Source organism: Danio rerio, chromosome 4 (assembly GCF_049306965.1).
Source record: "Danio rerio strain Tuebingen ecotype United States chromosome 4, GRCz12tu, whole genome shotgun sequence".
NCBI lineage: Eukaryota > Metazoa > Chordata > Actinopteri > Cypriniformes > Danionidae > Danio > Danio rerio.
This window is the reverse complement of record NC_133179.1, coordinates 2,848,606-2,866,962: the sequence shown is the minus strand read 5'-3', so window position 1 is coordinate 2,866,962 and position 18,357 is coordinate 2,848,606. Positions and strand designations below refer to the sequence as shown.

Below are 18,357 nucleotides of genomic sequence, written 5' to 3'. Positions count from 1 at the left end.
TGCAATATGCACCGTACTTTTGTTTAGATTTTAAACATCAGACATAATTTTTATGATCTGGACACCCATTTACTGTTGCATACTTACTACTTATAACAGTACATAATTGCATATATTTGAATGTATTGAGTCAAGTCAATGTTTATTAATAAAGCAATTTTTAAAGTGCTTACCAAAGTGCTGTATACACACATCTAAAACAAAGGACAAATAGGCTATAATTGACATAAGATTCTCATATGGTATTAAAATCCAAAGAGTAGAAATGAGTTTTAATTTAAAAACAAAGAGTTGTAGCCTGCCTAACATGGAGAGGCAAATTATTCCAACGTTTATATTGTATAAGAAATAACAAATTAAGTTCATAATATAACAGAAAAATGCTGGTGGTTTATTACCAATACTGTAATTTACATCAGCCCAGACAGTATATCACTTTAAGCTATTAAAAATGTCAATTAAAAGATTAAAAAATGAACATTAAAAGTTGTTGGAGGAAAGATCAAGCTCTAATAATGTGATTCAAGAGCACAAATAAATAAACCACAGGAAAAAATATCTTGTCTGTCCGATATTAACATGCAATATTGATCTATTTGTCATTTTATCATAAAAAATAAGCAAGGAAAACGAAATTTCCTAATGTAATTTTCATGTTTTCCTTTAATTTTAATATATATTTTTGAATTTAATAAAATGGTAAGTCTTAATTTACTCATATTAAAAAAACATATTAAAAAGCATATTAATATCAGTAAAGATGCTTTTGTTCTGGTCTTTGATACAACTTTCCCATTCTGAAAAACTATATAAGACACAATGTAAACAAAGCTTAAGCTTTCCCAGTACTGGGTTGCAGCTGGAAGGGCATCCGATGCGTAAAACATATGCTGGATAAGTTGGCGGTTCATTCCGCTATGGCAACCCCTGATTAATAACGAGACTAAGCTGAAAATGAAATGAAAGTAAACAAAGCTAAACAGTTTCTGCCATTAACAGAAGGTTTTTTTACATTTACATTTAGTCATTTAGCAGACGCTTTTATCCAAAGCGACTTACAAATGAGTGTTTTTCAGCGAGTTTAATTATCAAGCATATTCGGTGTGTGATTATTATTATTATCATTATCATAAATTAACATGTAGAAACAAAAAAGCATTAAAATTATGAATATATCAATCAAATGAGGTGAAAAATAAAATAATGAATAACAAATATATAGTATACTTGCGCAGCGTACGCGTAGGGAACATGACGTAAATTGCGCGATCGTTCAGCCCCTGACGTCATCCGGGTGAGGGCATGTCTGTGTGTGTGCGCGCGCGCGTGCGTGCGTGCGTGTGTGTGTGTGTGTGTAAAAACACTCCTCCTTCTCTCCCTCTATAATTTCGTGATGACATTCCTGCCTGTTTGCTGAATTTCAGTCAGTCCGGAGCAGTTCAGAGTCCGCTGGGAAAAACACACGTCAAGTTCAGGTGAGAAACAATATATTTATGTTTACGGGTTATTATGTATAGGTTTCCTGTTTAATCGAGTCATCTTTTCAGTTGTTTTGAAGTAGAAAAGCCCTTAAACATGAACAGAAGTTCGCTTTGAGTTTGTAAAAGTGTATTTGGATTTGGTTATGAGCTGCTGGGATGATTATTTTACTTACAGTTTTCTTCTATGTATGACAAAACCACAGAAAAACAATCTGTCTGATATTTACATGCATTATTTATCTATTTACCCTTTCATCTAATAAATAAAGGAAAACAAAATGTCCTAATGTTGTTTTCATGTTTACTCTTTGTTCTCTTTAATATTTTTTATATATTAGACATTAATAAAATGCTTACCTGGCCATTCTCATTACAGCACACCTAAATAATTAAATAAATAAATAATCTAAGATAATAACATATTTCAAAAGGTGAACATTATATTAGTGAACATTGTCATGACTTCAAAACACATATTTCATATAAAATAAGGCCTAAAATAAACAAGTAATTAAAAAGGATTACATAAATCATAATTTGAGTTCACATATAACTTGTTTTCAGTTTAATATTAATCTGGGAGTAAAACATGTGCATAAATAAATGATCCTCAATGCAATGATGCAAGTTGATATGATTAATCTCCCATTATATATTTATAATACGCAAGTATAATATTTCCATTATTTAGCACACATGAAGGCCATGGATAATATTGATGAAAAAAAAATTGCATAAATAAATGATTCTCAATGCATTAATGCAAGATGATCTGGTTAATTTCCCATTATAATATTCATAATGGATAATACATGTACAATATTTCCATATGTGAAGGCCACGGATGCTTTTTAAAAAGAAAACCCATTGCTTGTCTTCTGCATTCACTCGTTTATTTGAGTAAAAGTAAACTTTGTTGACGGTTTATTGATCTGGGAGTAAAACATGTGCATTAATAAACGCTCCTCAATGCAATGATGCAAGCTGATATGATTAATTTCTCATTATAGATTTATAATATACAAGTAAGGCCATGGATGCATGGATAATATTGACAAAAAACAAATGTGCATAAATAAACGTTCCTCAATGCAATGATGCAAGATGATCTGGTTAATTTCCCATTATAATATTCATAATGGATAATACATGTACAATATTTCCATATGTGAAGGCCTTGGATGCTTTTTAAAAGGAAGCCCCATTGCTTATCTTCTGTATTCACTCTTTTATTTGAGTAAAAGTAAACTTTGTTGACGGTTTATTGATCTGGCAGTAAAACATGTGCATTAATAAACGCTCCTCAATGCAATTTTGCAAATTATACATTTTTCAAGCGTAATTAAAATGCTTAAATACAATATTTCTTATTATTTAGCATATTTGTACATGTTATGGATGCAATTTTAAAAGTAAAACCAATTGCTTATTTTCTGTTATCCTTCTTTCTTGCTTAATTACAGCTAAACTATTAAAAAACAAACTATTTTTTTGACTTGCTGATGTTTTCCAGCAGACGTCAAGCCACAAAGTCTATGAGCGTGTACCATTTCTTCATTTGAATATCACAGTGATCTGATAACATTTTATTTGACTAGAACAACCCAGAAAGTTAAAATGACCCACTGAAACGTCTGACTGCTGCTGTTTTATGCATGCAATTGTGTCGCGCTCTGCTTCCAGACATTGTTACTGCAGGGTAAATATAGAGCATTGTGTTTAACAAAAGATCTTCAGCTGTGTTTGTCTGTGATTGTCCAGTCACTCCTGGTGGTCTCCTGTGTTTTGATCTCGGGGTCTCCAGACGTCTGCAGGGTGTTTTTTTTTTCATTCAGATGGTTTTATGCAGGGATTTAATCAGTTTGTTGGCCTGTCTGGATATGGGTGTGTGTGTTATCTTGCCAGTGCAGTGCTCATTTTGACAGCAATTAATCTGCTCTATATTTAATTGGCTAAAATATATTTGGTTTAATATAAGTGTCATTTAATTATAATATTGTATACATTATTTAATCATTCATACATTTTCGTTCGGCTTAGTCCCTTGTCAATCAGCGGTTGCCACAGTAAGGTATTACAATCTTGCTTTTTCTTATTGTCTTCTTGTTAATTAACAGTTATCATGCCAAACTGGGGCGGAGGTAACAAATGCTGCGCCTGCAACGGGACGGTTTATCATGCTGAAGAGGTTCAGTGTGACGGGAAGAGTTTTCACAAGTGCTGCTTCCTGTGCAGTAAGTACAATACAACACTTTATTGGTCAGGTTATATCTGTGAGTGTATGACCAGAGCAGAATTTCATTGATCCTTCAAAAAAAAAATTTAATTATTATTTTTTTAAAAATAAGTTTTACAAATTTAATTTGTTTTGTAATATTTAATTTTATTTTAATGTGTAGAATTTAATTTAATTTTAATTGTGTAATTTAAATTTTATTTTAATTTGTGATATTTTAATTCATTTTAATTTGTAACATTTTTTAAATAAATTAGCAGTATTTTATTTTATTTTTGTTTGTAATTTTTTATCAGTAATATTTAAATTAAAGTTTTAATATGGTATTTTATTTAAATTTTTATTATTTTCATTTAATTAGTAATTTTTTTATTAGTAATATTTTAATTCGTAATATTTTTTGTAATATTGTATATTATTTAAGTTTGTATTATTTTATATCATTTTATAATATTTTAATTTAATTTATAATATTGTATTTTATTTAAATTTTTTATATTTTATTTAAATTTTTTTTTTTAATTAGTAACATTTAATTTAATTTGTAATATGTTTTATTTAAATTTTTATTATTTTATTTTGATTAGTAATATTATTATTTTTTATTTGTAACATTGTATTTTATTTAAAAAATTGTATTATTTTATTTTAATTTGTAATGTTTTATTTTATTTTATTTTATTTTACACCAGTTTCAATGGTGACTCTCATTCCAAGAAAAAAAATCCATCAGCACAAAGGTCAAGAAAAAAGAAAATAAATTGAATTCAATATTTTTACGACTTACGACATACTTTACAAGAATTAAGAAATAAACATTTATTTTATAAGCAAGTTCTTCTATGCCATTTCCATTGCTGCCCAAAAATACATTGTAAAATCAGCAACAAAAGTGAAATAATATGCTTATTAAAATATAAAAATGACAAATAAATTGAATATTTACATCATTAAATACATACTGCTGCAAAATGGGTTTCATTAGCAAAATATAATGCAAAATAAAAATAATAAAAATAGTGTACCTAATGGCTATTAAGTATATGCATATTATACAAATAACTTTTGCACATTATTCAAAAATGAAGAATATTATTATTATTATTGTTGTTATCATTTAACTAGACATTGCATATTAATTTGTAAAACTGCATTTATTTCATTGCATTTTATATTGAAATAACTTTTGGATTGTCCTGCAGTGTGTGTATGTTTGTGTGTATTCGTGAACATGTTTTCCTGAACTCTCTTCACAGCTGAACGCACATGCTTCACATTAGAGCTTTGCTCCCAAAATGGCAAAAACAATGGAGCCCACATGAGCTGTTTATCCTCCGAGAGCCACAAAAACCATCCAGTTTCCACATGGACCAACAGCAGCAAATAAACAGCGCTGAAACTCTTCCTTCTGTCCGTGTTTTTTCGCCACAGCTCATTTAGAAGTAGTTTTTCAGCAGCCAGATGTGGACGGTCATCTGATGTTTATACGTCATAGAAAAGAAAACGTATGAATAGTAAAGTGCGTCATGCTTCCTCGTGTCTCTCTTCAAGACAAATATCACATATAAGCCAAAGTCATCTGACAAAACACAGTCAAAACCACATGATAAACACATTCTAGTCTGTAATTATGGAGTTAAATGGTAGATTGTGAACGCATGACTGATTATTATTGCTCATATTCCTATTTAAGGGTTTGTTTGGCTCTTTAACCCCAAAAAAGATGCTGAATTTAGGAATTATTTATCAGTAGTAATGAATTATAAATGTAACATTAGATTATGTAATCAGATTACAAAAATCCAGTACTTGTATTTACTTTTACAATAATTGTAATCCGATTAGTTACTTTTTATGGATTACATAATTACATATTATAAACATACTAATCGTTCACATTTCACCAGTTCTTCTAATTTTAGATGCTTTTAAAGATTACTATTTTACTGCCAAAATAATACAAGACTATCTTATTTCAATATAAATGACCTCAAATAAGGGTTAGCACAAAAGTAATCTAAATGTAATCCAAAAGTTACATTGATAAATCATGAACAAATGCCCTATTATTATTGCATTTAAGGGTTTGTTTAACCCTAAGAAAGATGTTTGTTTTTCCATGATTATTAAAAAAAGGAAGAATTTAGGATATATTTATATGTACTAATGCAGTGGTTCTCAAACTTTTTTCATCAAGTACCACCTTAGAAAAAAATTGTCTCTCCAAGTACCACCTTACGACGCTATTTTTTAACCAGTTTTAAAAAATAGCGTCGTAGGCCAAATTAAGCAGCTACAGGTGTGCACAGTTTAAAAACGATGCAGATTAATTCCTATTATTAAGAATATGTATTATTATCATTCATTTTAAACATTTGAAATAGTCTGAACATTAACTGTGCTTGCAGATAAAAAAAAAAAGTTTTTGTTAAAATGTGCTTTTAAAAGTTCATTAAAAAATGGCGCTGTTCTTAAAAAGTAAAAAGAAAACTGCTGTACTTAAATCTAAAGTATTCATTGTAGCCTATTCATCAAAAGCTGGAGATGTTGCTCGGACCTTATAAATATAGGCTATATGTCATATTCCTACACTTTCAGACAAATCTTGAAATATGTTAAATGTACATATGACAGGGTTCATACAGGCACAGCCTAATAAAAAATCAATTACAGCACCTATTTTTTTTTTCAAGACTGACATGCTATGTATTGAAGACCTGAAAAGTATTCTCAGCAACCCATAAAACATTGCATAGGAATAGATACAAATAAAAAACATAAAAAAATAATATTTATTGATCATATTATTAATAATATAATAAACCTGCACTAAATGCTTGAGAAATCTTTTTTGTACTCAAGTAAAAATACTATTACACAGCTAAAATAACACAAATTTTAGTAAATAATATTAATATTAGGTAAAAGTACAAAGTACTCTTTTAAAAAGTACTAGTTGGTTACTTTTGAAAAAAAAAATCTGATTTTCATTATGAAATCACTTTTTTACTTGGAAACCTGATTGAATGGTTTAATTGCTTAAATACCAAAGCTACATGTATAGGAAATTACACTAACAAAGAAAGTATGATCGATTTTTCCTTTCATGACAATTAATCTTTTTCAATATCACTGGTAAAACTACCAAATAATCTTTAAGGCCATAGAGACACTTTTTGCCAATTTTTTAAACGATATTTACAAGCTTTGAAAGGTTTAATTGAAGTATATGGTAAAAAGATTTAATTTAGCCCTTTATTTACATATTTTACACTATTTTTCTTTACAATATGGCAAATTTGTTTCTTAAAAAGCTGTACATCACATGTAGATTTTATTTTACATTTAAGCTAATCTAAAATAGAAACTTTAAAAAAAAATACAAGTACACTGTCAGTAAAAAAAAATAAAACAAATGACTTCATTTTACTTGAGGTATTTAAAATATGACAACACTACATTTATCAAAGCAGTGCTTTAAGAGCCTTATTGTTAATTTTGATAAATAAACAATAAGTAACAATGGATTGCTTTGACCTGTAATGCTTTAAGACAGATCAGAATACAGCTAAATGTGTAAATCACACAAATACCTCATCCAGAAACATTCCCAGCATAATTAATTTGTCGTAAAGAAAAAAAATAAAAAAATACACCTTTGCTAAAAGTAAGTTTCACTTCACAACACAAATAAGCCAAATAAGACCATTAGCATTGTCATCGATCATGTATCAATCTATTTCTTAATACTTGATTACTTTGAATACTTTTGACTAAATTTAGTCAAGGAACAATAAATAATGTCTACTTTAATAGTGGAAAGATCGCGATTGTATTCAATCTGAGCACACAGGCGATCCTGAGAGGACTTGCAGTTCATTTGAAAAAAAAAAAAGCCTATTTAAGAGCTCGCATATCTGTTTTAGCGATTTGCGTACATGAATGCGCTCTCGTGTTAAAATATAGCACTCGCCACATTTGTAGAAATGAGTAATTGCGCAATACCTTCATTCCCGCGCCGCCATTCAGAATGTATTTAGAGGAGTGACAGGTCAGAGGCGAGTCGACTCGCTGTCGGAGAGCGAAACGTGTTTGTAGATCATCAAAAAGGCAGGAAATATGTCCGCGGTTTAATTGCTCTGCTAGACATCTCGATAGTGAAAACATCCGAGAAGCATTATTCCAACAAAACATTTGTTTTTAAGTTGTTTTTTCTGTCTCTGCAACACAGAAAGCATTCGTCCCGCCCTTACGTTTCACGCAACTAGACAAGGTCGACTGTGATTGGCTACTTTTTTATGTCAGTCAAATCACGCTTCAGAATCAATTCTTAAACTTCGGAAACTGATTTATAGCAGCTTATGACACAGTGCACTAAAGTAAACATTCTAAGCACAGCGTTGTGATCGTACGCTTCACAAAACAGCCAATGCTGATCACATCGATGTTATATTAGGCATTAAAGGATTAAAAGTGTTAATTGTTTCTTTCATTATTCAGCGGTTCCTCCGCGTACCACTAGGAGGAAGCCCGCGTACCACTAGTGGTACGCGTACCACAGTTTGAGAACCACTGTACTAATGGATTATAAATGTAATCTGGATTACATAAAGTTCAAGTATTTGTGTAGTTAAAATAAACTAAACTATTTAGAATACTTGTAATCAGACTACAGCTACTATTTATGGATTACATGATTACACAACCACAGTACACTGTTTATAAATCATTGATTCCCCTATTTGTTTTAATACATTTATATATTTCTTCAACATGAGCCTAATACTTTTATAAATTTGCTTCAGATGAACATTTAATCTAATATTATAAATATAATCAAATATTTGATGTAACTGATATTGTTGTCAGTTTTTTTTCCTTCCAAATTTGGTCTTCGTAAATGTACTTTTATTAAAGTAAATGTTTTAAAAGATACGATTTAGTTTTATTCAGTCACATATAGTCACAAGTATTATCTGTCCGCCATAGACTTTAAAAAGAAGCTGTTGAGGCTGATAAAAAATGAATTACTATTATTTTTGTTTCCATCAAAATGCAACACGATTATCCTACTTTAATATGTGACGTCAAATAAGGATTTGCACAAAAGTAATCTAAATGTAATCCAAAAGTATTCAGATTACGTTTGCATAAGTGTGTAATCTACATTATCGACTACGAATGCTGTCATGTAATTTGTAATCAGTAACTGAATGCAATTTATAATCAATCAACTCCACTTTATCAGTAGTTCAGCATTCATCGTTTTCTTAAATGTGTGTGTTTTTATTTACAGTGGTCTGCAGGAAAGGTTTAGACAGCACTACTTTGGCCATCCATGATCAGGAGATCTACTGTAAGTCCTGCTATGGTAAAAAGTACGGGCCGAAGGGATACGGCTATGGTCAGGGAGCGGGAACGCTCAACATGGACCGCGGAGAGAGACTCGGCATCAAGCATGAAGAGTGAGAGCTAGAAGTGAACTATTATGCTTATTACATGGAAAATTATTCATGTTTCTGTTTAATGCATGTCTTATTTATGCAAATCTGTTAAGGAAAAGGTGATTAAAACTATATATAAAGTTATAAAAAAATAATAAAAAATTTGATGGAATTGTGTTATGGAAATACAAAAAGCATATATAAAAATATATTCAGCTTAATATAATAAACTGAATAAATATTATATATTTTTCATTTAGTTTTTAATTATTATAATATATATTAAAAATGCAAATATATAAAAAAGTAAATTATAATAATATAAAAAAATGCAAAGCTTGAAATCGAGTATTATTTATCTTCATGCATGCAGGTCAAAAATATATATTATTATAAGTTTAATGATTACTTAACTGCTACAATGGAAAAAAATGCTTAATTTCTCATGTATGCATGTCAGAAATTAATATTATTAGTATTGTTAATGATTCTAAATTTTTATGCATGCATGTCAGATATTAATATTAGTATTTTTTGTAATTTATATAGTGCATGTCACAAATGTATTTTAGCATTTTAATGTTTACAAATATATAAATAAAGTAAATTATAAAAATATTTTAAAAATCTAAAGCTTAAAATTCAGTATTATTTATCTTCATGCATGTCTAAAATCAATACTATTAGTATTGTTAATGATTAAATAACTACTGCAACAAAAATGCAATGCTTAAAATTTCTCATGCATGCATGCCAAAATTTTATATAAGTCTTATTATTATTTATTTTATATTACTGTTATATTATTATTATATTATTTATTAACTACTGCAACAACAATCCAATGCCTACAATTCATGGATGCAAATCAGAAATTAATATTTTTAGTATTAATAATGATTATTTTACTAATGCAACAAAAAATGCAAAGCTAAAAATAAACATTATTAGTATTATTAATGTTTATATAACTATTGCAAAAAAATGAAATGCTTAAAACTTGCATGCATGTCAAAAAATGAATAATATTACTGTTTATATAACTACTGGAATTAAAATTGCAAAGTTAAAAAATCTTTATGCATAGCAAAATTTTAGATTATAAGTATTAATAATGATTAAATAACTACTGCAACAAAAATGCAAAGCTTAAAATCCATGCATGCATGTCAGAAAATTAATATAATTAGTATTATTAATGTTGATATAACTACTACAATAAAAATGCAATGCTAAAAATTCATGCATGTCAGAAATTTTAATTATTAGTATTAATAACGATTAAATAACTACTGCAATAAAAATGCAATGCTTAAAACGAATAGTATTAGCATGGTTAATGATTATATAGCTACTGCAACAAAAATTCAATGCTTACAATTCATGCATGCATGTCAAAAATGAATATTATTAGCATTATTAATGATTATATAACTACTGTAACAAAGATGCAATGCTTAAAATCGGCTATTATCTTTCATGCATGTAAGATGTGTTCAGTCAGTGTGTTTTGTGATATCAAGCCATCCAGTAGTGCTGAACTGTGGCGTCAGGTGATGATGCTGGTTATGAAAGAATGTATTATGTAATCAAACTCCAGGCCTCTTCAAACACACTCACCAGCACAAAGCAGCCCTTCATCAGGAAAACAGCATCTGATCTCTGTGTCTCCAACAGGACACACACTCACCGGCCCACAACCAACACAAACACGTCCAAGTTTGCACAGAAGTTTGGCGGATCAGAGAAGTGTGCGCGATGTGGAGACGCGGTGTACGCGGCCGAGAAAATCATGAGCGCTGGCAAGGTGAAAACCTGGACGTTAAACACACATTTATTAATGCACATACTGTTATTAGCACTCATCAGTGGGAGACGATGACTGATCAAGTGCTAATGCTGCAGAAGAAATATGGGATTATATGGATTTATTATTGTTTTTAAAGTTCTCACCAATGCTGGAGAAGAAATGTTATGTATATTTTTCATTATTTTAACTTCTAACCAATGCTGGATAGGAAATATTTGTTTATATTTATATATTATTGTTTTAAGTTTTCACTAATAATGGAGAATAAATGTTTTATTATGTTTATTTATCATTATTTTAATTATTAAGCTTGATTGTGGGCTGGAGAGGAAATGTTTCAGTATATTATAAATTATCATTATATTAAAGTTCTCACTAATGCTGGAGAAGAAATGTTTTGCTATATTTATATATTATTATTTTAAGTTCTGGAGAATAATGTTTTATTATGTCTATCAAACATTATTTTAATTTAAAGGTCCCAATAATGCTGGAAAGGAAATATTTTATTTAGAATTATTTAAATAAAATTGCATTATTATTTCTTTTTACATAAAAAAATACATTATGAATGTCTTTTTTTATTTAATTAAAAAGCCATTAGTTTTAAATCTCATTACTGCAACCTTCATTCAAAAGAAATAAATAAAAAATTATAAATAAATATATATATATATATATATATATATAAAAAAAAAATATATATATATATATATATATATATATATATATATATATATATATATATATAATATATAAAAAAAAAACACAGAAAAAAATATTCTATCTGAATATTAACAAAAGCCTTTCTCCAGAAGAAAAAACACATGTATATATATCCTCCTGAGACTCCACCCATTGACGTGTGTCCTCTGTAGTGGACATGTCTAATCAAATGGGAATCATAATTGAATGTGATATCAGTGTCACAGTAACATCATCACCTGTATTATTGGGTTGAACACACAGACGTCTCTTCTTTCTGGTCTCCTTTGCACCATAATCGGTCTTGTTTTTGTTGGATCTGCATGAAATCATGAGCACTTGATGATGATGATGTCTCTGCTTCTTCTCCTCCAGCCGTGGCATAAGAACTGCTTTCGCTGCGCCAAATGTGGGAAGAGTTTAGAGTCGACGACGCAGACGGAGAAAGATGGAGAAATCTACTGCAAAGGTCAGAAGACAAACAGTGCACAACACTAAACTGACTACAGCATAGGTCTCAAACAGAATTCCTGGAGGGCCGCAGCTCTGCACAGTTTTAGTCCAACTCCAATTAAACACAGCTGACAGACTAACCAAGGTGTTCAAGACTAAAGACTGTAATGCAGGTGTGAGATGGAGGTAAACTCACTGTACATTCATAAATAGCTCCATACACTAAAGATGATCAGTGAAAGAGTATAATCGGGCATTTACGGCATCATGACGAACATCCCAATCTCTTTAAGGTGTTTCTCAGTGTTTTGAGAGCAGTATTTGTTTGTTTGTCTGTCATACACACCACACAGGGTGTTTCTCTGATCAAACGCCATGAGCAGAACCCAAAGCTTGAATAACTGGATTAACAAGAAACTCTTGAAACTTAAAACAGTCTGATCTGAAGTGCTGATGAACTTTCTATAAGCTTCAGTTCTGGGTCTCAAACATTCACTGATTAACTAGTCACGCTTGGTTTCTTCTCTCTTTCTCTTTTTCAGCATGTTATGCAAAGAACTTTGGACCCAAAGGATGTGGATACGGTCAAGGAGCAGGAGCTCTGGTTCACGCTCAATGACAGTCCTTCTGTTTTGTAAAGGTTGTTAATAATTTCAAGATAATGATTATTTTGCATAAAGGAAAAGAACTAAAAGATAAAGGTCATTTAAGCATATTTGGATAAAGGAAAACAACTATTAACAACTATTATAAATATAACTTATTATATAATTTAACTTGTAATATAATCAATTAAATAAGCACAATAATACATTAAAATAATGAGAATTTGCAAAAAAAATAGCATAATTAAATTTTTTTTGTGTGAGACAATAAATTAAACTAAAAACTACATTAAAATAATGAGAATTTAGGATAAATTCCATTTAATTTTAATAAATGTCTTTTTTTGGTAATACAATAAATCAAATAAAAAATAATACATTAAAATAATGAGAATTTGGGATAAATGTTACAATTAATTAAAATTTAATATATTATTTTTGTAATACAATAAATAAAATAATGAAAATAATACTTTAAAATAATGATAACTTTGAAAAAATGGCAAAATTATTTTTAATTAAATTAAATGTTTTGTAATACTATTTAATTTATTGTATTGCAAAAAATGTCATTTAATTACAATTAATTGTGGCATTTTCCCCAAATTATCATTATTTTAATGTATGTATAATGTAAAATGTTTTTCTTGGTTATTTATTTAACAAAATAATACGAGAAATATTATTATTATTAATAATAACATTCAAAATAAAATTTAAAATAATAAAAAATTCAAAATAAAGAGTTTAGGAAACATGCCACAATTAATGTTAATGTAATATAAATATTTTTGTAATACAATAAATTAAATAAACACAATAAAATATTAAAATAATGAGAATTTGAGAAAGATTCCACAATTTATTTTAATTAAATGATTTTTGGTAATACAAATCAAATTAAAAATAATTCATTTAAATAATGAGAATTTAGGGGGGAAATGTCACAATTAATTTTAATGTAATATTTTTATTGGGTAATACAATCAATTAAATAAACAATAACACATTAAAATAATAGGAATTTGGGATAAATGCCACAATTAATTTTAATTAAAATGTTTTTGAAATACAATAGATTAAATATGCAAATTAATAAATTAAAATAATGAATTTTGGGGGAAAATGCCATAATTAATTTGAAATAAATATTTTTTTTGAAATACAATAATTTAAATGAACAATAATGCATTAAGATAATAATGATTAGGAAAAAACCCAATTAATTTTTATTTAATAAATTGTTTTGTTAGACAATAAATTAAATAAACAAAATAATACATTAACATAATGAGAATTTGGGGGAAAAAGTCACGATTATATATATTTTTTTGGATTAGAAAGCAAAAACATTTTTAATTAATTGCTAAGAAAATTTGGTTCATTTTCTTTATGCAAAATATATACATTTTCAAACTTCACCAGACATTAATGTTTAATATTCAGTAATACATGTAGCATGAGCATTACATAAATAAATGTTCAGTGTTCAATTGTGCTGCTTGTTCAAACTACAAACTACTAATTACGTTAGATTGTTTTAGTCAAACACTCAAAAAATAATGTTTGCTACTGTTTTTTGGAGGAAGCTTAATTGTTTTAAGTTCAATCCACTTAAATTTGTAAAACAATAATTACATGTATGTTTTCTGTTCAAACTACTTATTTAAATTGAGCTGAAACAACACACCTCTGGAGTTTTTTTTAGGGGGATAACTTAATTGTTTTAAGTTCAATCCACTTGAATGTGTAATAACTAATGGGTTAACTTAATTCCGTCAACACAAATCGATTGTAAGGCACCCAGCCTTATTTACAATGCAAAAGAACCCCTTGATTTAGTTGACTTGCATTGAAAACCATGGCCTTTCACTGTTTGAATGTTTTATTAATAAAGCCATTAAAATTGAACCATGCCCAATAAGTTACATCTGAAGCAGAGTAGGGTGACGTCCTGATCTCAGCTGAGGCACTGGAGATGAGCATGTGCTTTTCACACGGAGGGGAAAACAGCCGGCCAAACCGTAAAGGCATAGGAACAATATGTGAATCTCTTCTCTAAAAACGGTCACATGGATAAATGACTGTGCCTAAAATCCCAATATTACAGTATACGGGGGCCCGTCCAGTGATGACGCCATCACTAAATGCCCACAGCCGTTTCGTACGTCTACTTCTCTGGCATTTACAATTTGTACATCCAGTGGTACAATGAATACAAAAAAAAGAGGGGGGGGAGGGTTGGATATTAATGGGACATTCAGATATAATACATCTGATCAACGCAGATCATGAGGGACGCGCATAACGATACACACAAAATGTAAAACAAACGAAGGGGATTTAAAAAAAATAAATAAAACAAAACCCAGTTGCAAATACTGAACATTCATTATTTACAGACGGGGCAGCTGTTCGGATGGATCACTATGAGAAATCGGCCCCGTGTCCAGGCTTTACACATGCAGTGGAGACTTGCAAAGGTCAAAGGTCTATACACAGCAGTGCCAGACGCCACTAAAAGCTACAGTCATACACTTGGATAATAGTCGATTTTTTTTTCCTCTTTTGTTTTTTTTTTTTGTTGTTGTTGTTGGTAGGATTAAAAAAAAAACGAGGAGCAGCTTGAATGTAACTAACACGAACGAAATAAAAAAACAAAAGTCACTCACGAAATAATGAATCTAGTTCCTTATGTACAGATGCACATTCTTTACATCAGTTCGTCCTGCTATATTTGATGCCACACCAACAGGAAGAGGAAGTGGAGGAGAGCAAAAGGGGGAGGAGCTTCCTCTGTTGTTTACGTAAACGTCAAGATCCCTCGGCGACGATGGGGGAGGAAAAAAAACAGCTTGTTTCTTCAGTAACGAGGAATAAAACGAAAATAAAAAAAAATCAGTGCATTGTTTTAGGCAGGCAAATATTGCCGCCACAAATAAACAAACAAAACAACGGTAAAAATCAAATGGAAGGGCGTGTTAGACTTCTTCCATAAAGTTCATACAGCTATCAGGTCCACTTAATGGCTTCTCAACAGCATCTTGTATACAGTTCCTATAACTACACATAGATAATAAATATAGAGGTTCACATACGAACGTGTTATTTCCTCGGAGGTTTATACAAAGTGGTCAAGCGTGTGTTATATTTCAACCCAATAATCGGTGGTGTTTTGCTTATAAAAGCAATAGGAGTTTTGTATTGTGACATTATTTTAATGGAAATGCAGCACCGTTTTCTTTCGGTTCTCATTAGCATAATGCTATTACGGTAATGAGAGCCCAAAATCACATGTATTTTCATAAAAATGAAGACGGTTTTCCATTAAAACATTGTTTTGATGTGAATGTAGCACATTTCCCACTTAGTGTTACTCACCGTGATGGTTGTAAAGGCATTATTGAATGCTTTACTATTTAAATAACGTAATGAGAATCGATTTTGTGTACTGTGGTAATGAGAAAGCAAAAATCTAATCTATTCAGTTCTAAATTGAGACTGTTTTGCAATATAACACTACTTTCATGGAAATTAAGCAGATTTCTTTCTGTGTGCTCACTACCAGAACATCTTTATGCATTACGGCAACGAGAGCCCAGAATTAAAATGTATTTTTATAAAAATGAAGACTGTTGTCCATTAAAATATTGTTTTGATTTCTCCATTAGTGCTCATTACCATAATCATTATTAAGGCATTATTGAATGCTTTACTATTTAATTACAGTATTGAGAATGAATATTCTGGTAATGAGAAACCAATATCAAATGTATTCATTTGTAAACTAAGAATGTTTTGCAATGTAACATTATTTTGATGGAAATTAAGCAGATTTCTCTGTCTCTGCTCGGTACCAGAACGTCTTTATGCATTACGGTAATGACTCAAAATCAAATGTATTTTCATAAAAATTAATACAGTTTAAAATTTAAATATTGTTTGGATGTTAACTCAGCAGATTTCTCCATTAGTTCTCATTACCGTAATGCGTGTAAAGGCAGTATTGAATGCTTTACTATTTAAATATGGCTTTTATGTATTGTGGTAATGAGAAGCTAAAATTTATTTAGATAAATTAAGCAGATTTCTCTCTCGGTGCTCATTACCAGAACATGTTTATGCATTACAGTAATGAGAACTCGATATCAAATGTATTTTAATAAAAATGTTTATATTAAACCAATATATTAATGTATTTTCAGCACATTTCTCCCTAGGTGCTCATTACCGTAATGCATCCACGTGAGTTTTAAATGCAGCATTATATGCTTTATTACCCAAGCAATTACAGTATAGAGAATGGTTGTGTGTGGTGCTAAAATTATTATTTTGATGAACAATTTAACACGTCTCTCTGTGCTCAATACTGTAAAGTGATTTTCACACTGCAATACAATATTTTTGTTTTTTTACAAAAAAAATGACCATAATACAAGTATTTTGTTGAATTTGACTTAAGTAAAGGCAGTATAATATGCTTTGCCACCTAAATAATTGCAGTAATGAGTTTTGTTAAAACGTTAATGATATCCAGCATCCAATTATCTCAAATTATGAAAATCAAACTGTTTTGTGTTGCAACATTACTTTGATGGAAGTTTAGCACATTTCTACCTCAGTGCTCATTACCGTAATGCATGCAGGTGAGCTTTCTTATTGCAATACAGTATTTTTTACAGCAAAAAACAAAACTGAATTGCAATTAATTTGTACAAATGATAGCTTAAAGCAGGCATGTCCAAACTCGGTCCTGGAGGCCCGGCGTCCTGCAAAGTTTAGTTCCAACCCCAATCAGACACACGTGGGCTAGCTAATCAAGCTCTTACTAGGCTTTCTAGAAACATCCTTGCAGGTGTGTTAAGGCAAGTTGGAGCTAAAATCTGCAGGACACCGGCCCTCCAGGACTGACTTTGGACACCCCTGGTTTAAAGGCAGTATAATACACTTTGATATTTAAATACAGTGATGAGAATGATAAGTTTAAGTGCATTACGGTAATGAGAATTAAAGATAAAATGCGTTTAAATCATGAAAACAATATTGTAATGCCAAAACCTACGAAATGAGCTTCATTTTCTTTAACCCAACTCAATTTTAATACTCTTAATTTTAATTTTGGCCTGAAATATAACCCAGCTTTCACCTCGATTCGTTTCATAAGACTCCTCCGCCTAAACTATTAAACATGCTGCAAATGTACATATATGCTGAACTGTAAAAAAAACAAAAATAAAAATGATGACCACATAGTTACTCTCTGAAAAATATTACATAAATAGATAAAAAATAAATATGCTTTAAGTCACATTATTTAAAGAGGGAATCTCGTATGTGAACGCGTCTGCACGATGCCCGTTTGATCCGACTCATATCCAAATAAAAGAATCACAATCAGACGAATCAGAAGGAATCGTTCAGCAAAGCGAAATGAAATGCTCACGTCATTATCTACTCAACATAATGTCGTTTCGAACAATTATGTGCATTACTTACTTTAGTCACACTTTACCATATGGTTTCATTAGTTAATGCATTTACTAAATGAACTACAAGTAGCATTTATTAACGACATGTACTAATGCATTATAAGCATCTAAATTCATGATTGTTAACAACAGTT

At 29.9% G+C, this 18,357-nt stretch overlaps 1 protein-coding gene across 1 annotated transcript; it reads left to right on the top strand.

The window, feature by feature from the left end:
* The first annotated feature begins 1,386 nt into the window (after positions 1–1,386).
* On the top strand, positions 1,387–12,961 carry csrp2 (cysteine and glycine-rich protein 2). Its single transcript, NM_200897.2, has 6 exons — positions 1,387–1,475; positions 3,599–3,715; positions 9,014–9,182; positions 10,839–10,968; positions 12,052–12,145; positions 12,672–12,961. The coding sequence occupies exons 2-6, from the start codon at positions 3,604–3,606 to the stop codon at positions 12,746–12,748; spliced, it is 582 nt and encodes a 193-aa protein (NP_957191.1). The 5' UTR covers positions 1,387–1,475; positions 3,599–3,603; the 3' UTR covers positions 12,749–12,961.
* Positions 12,962–18,357: the final 5,396 nt, after the last annotated feature.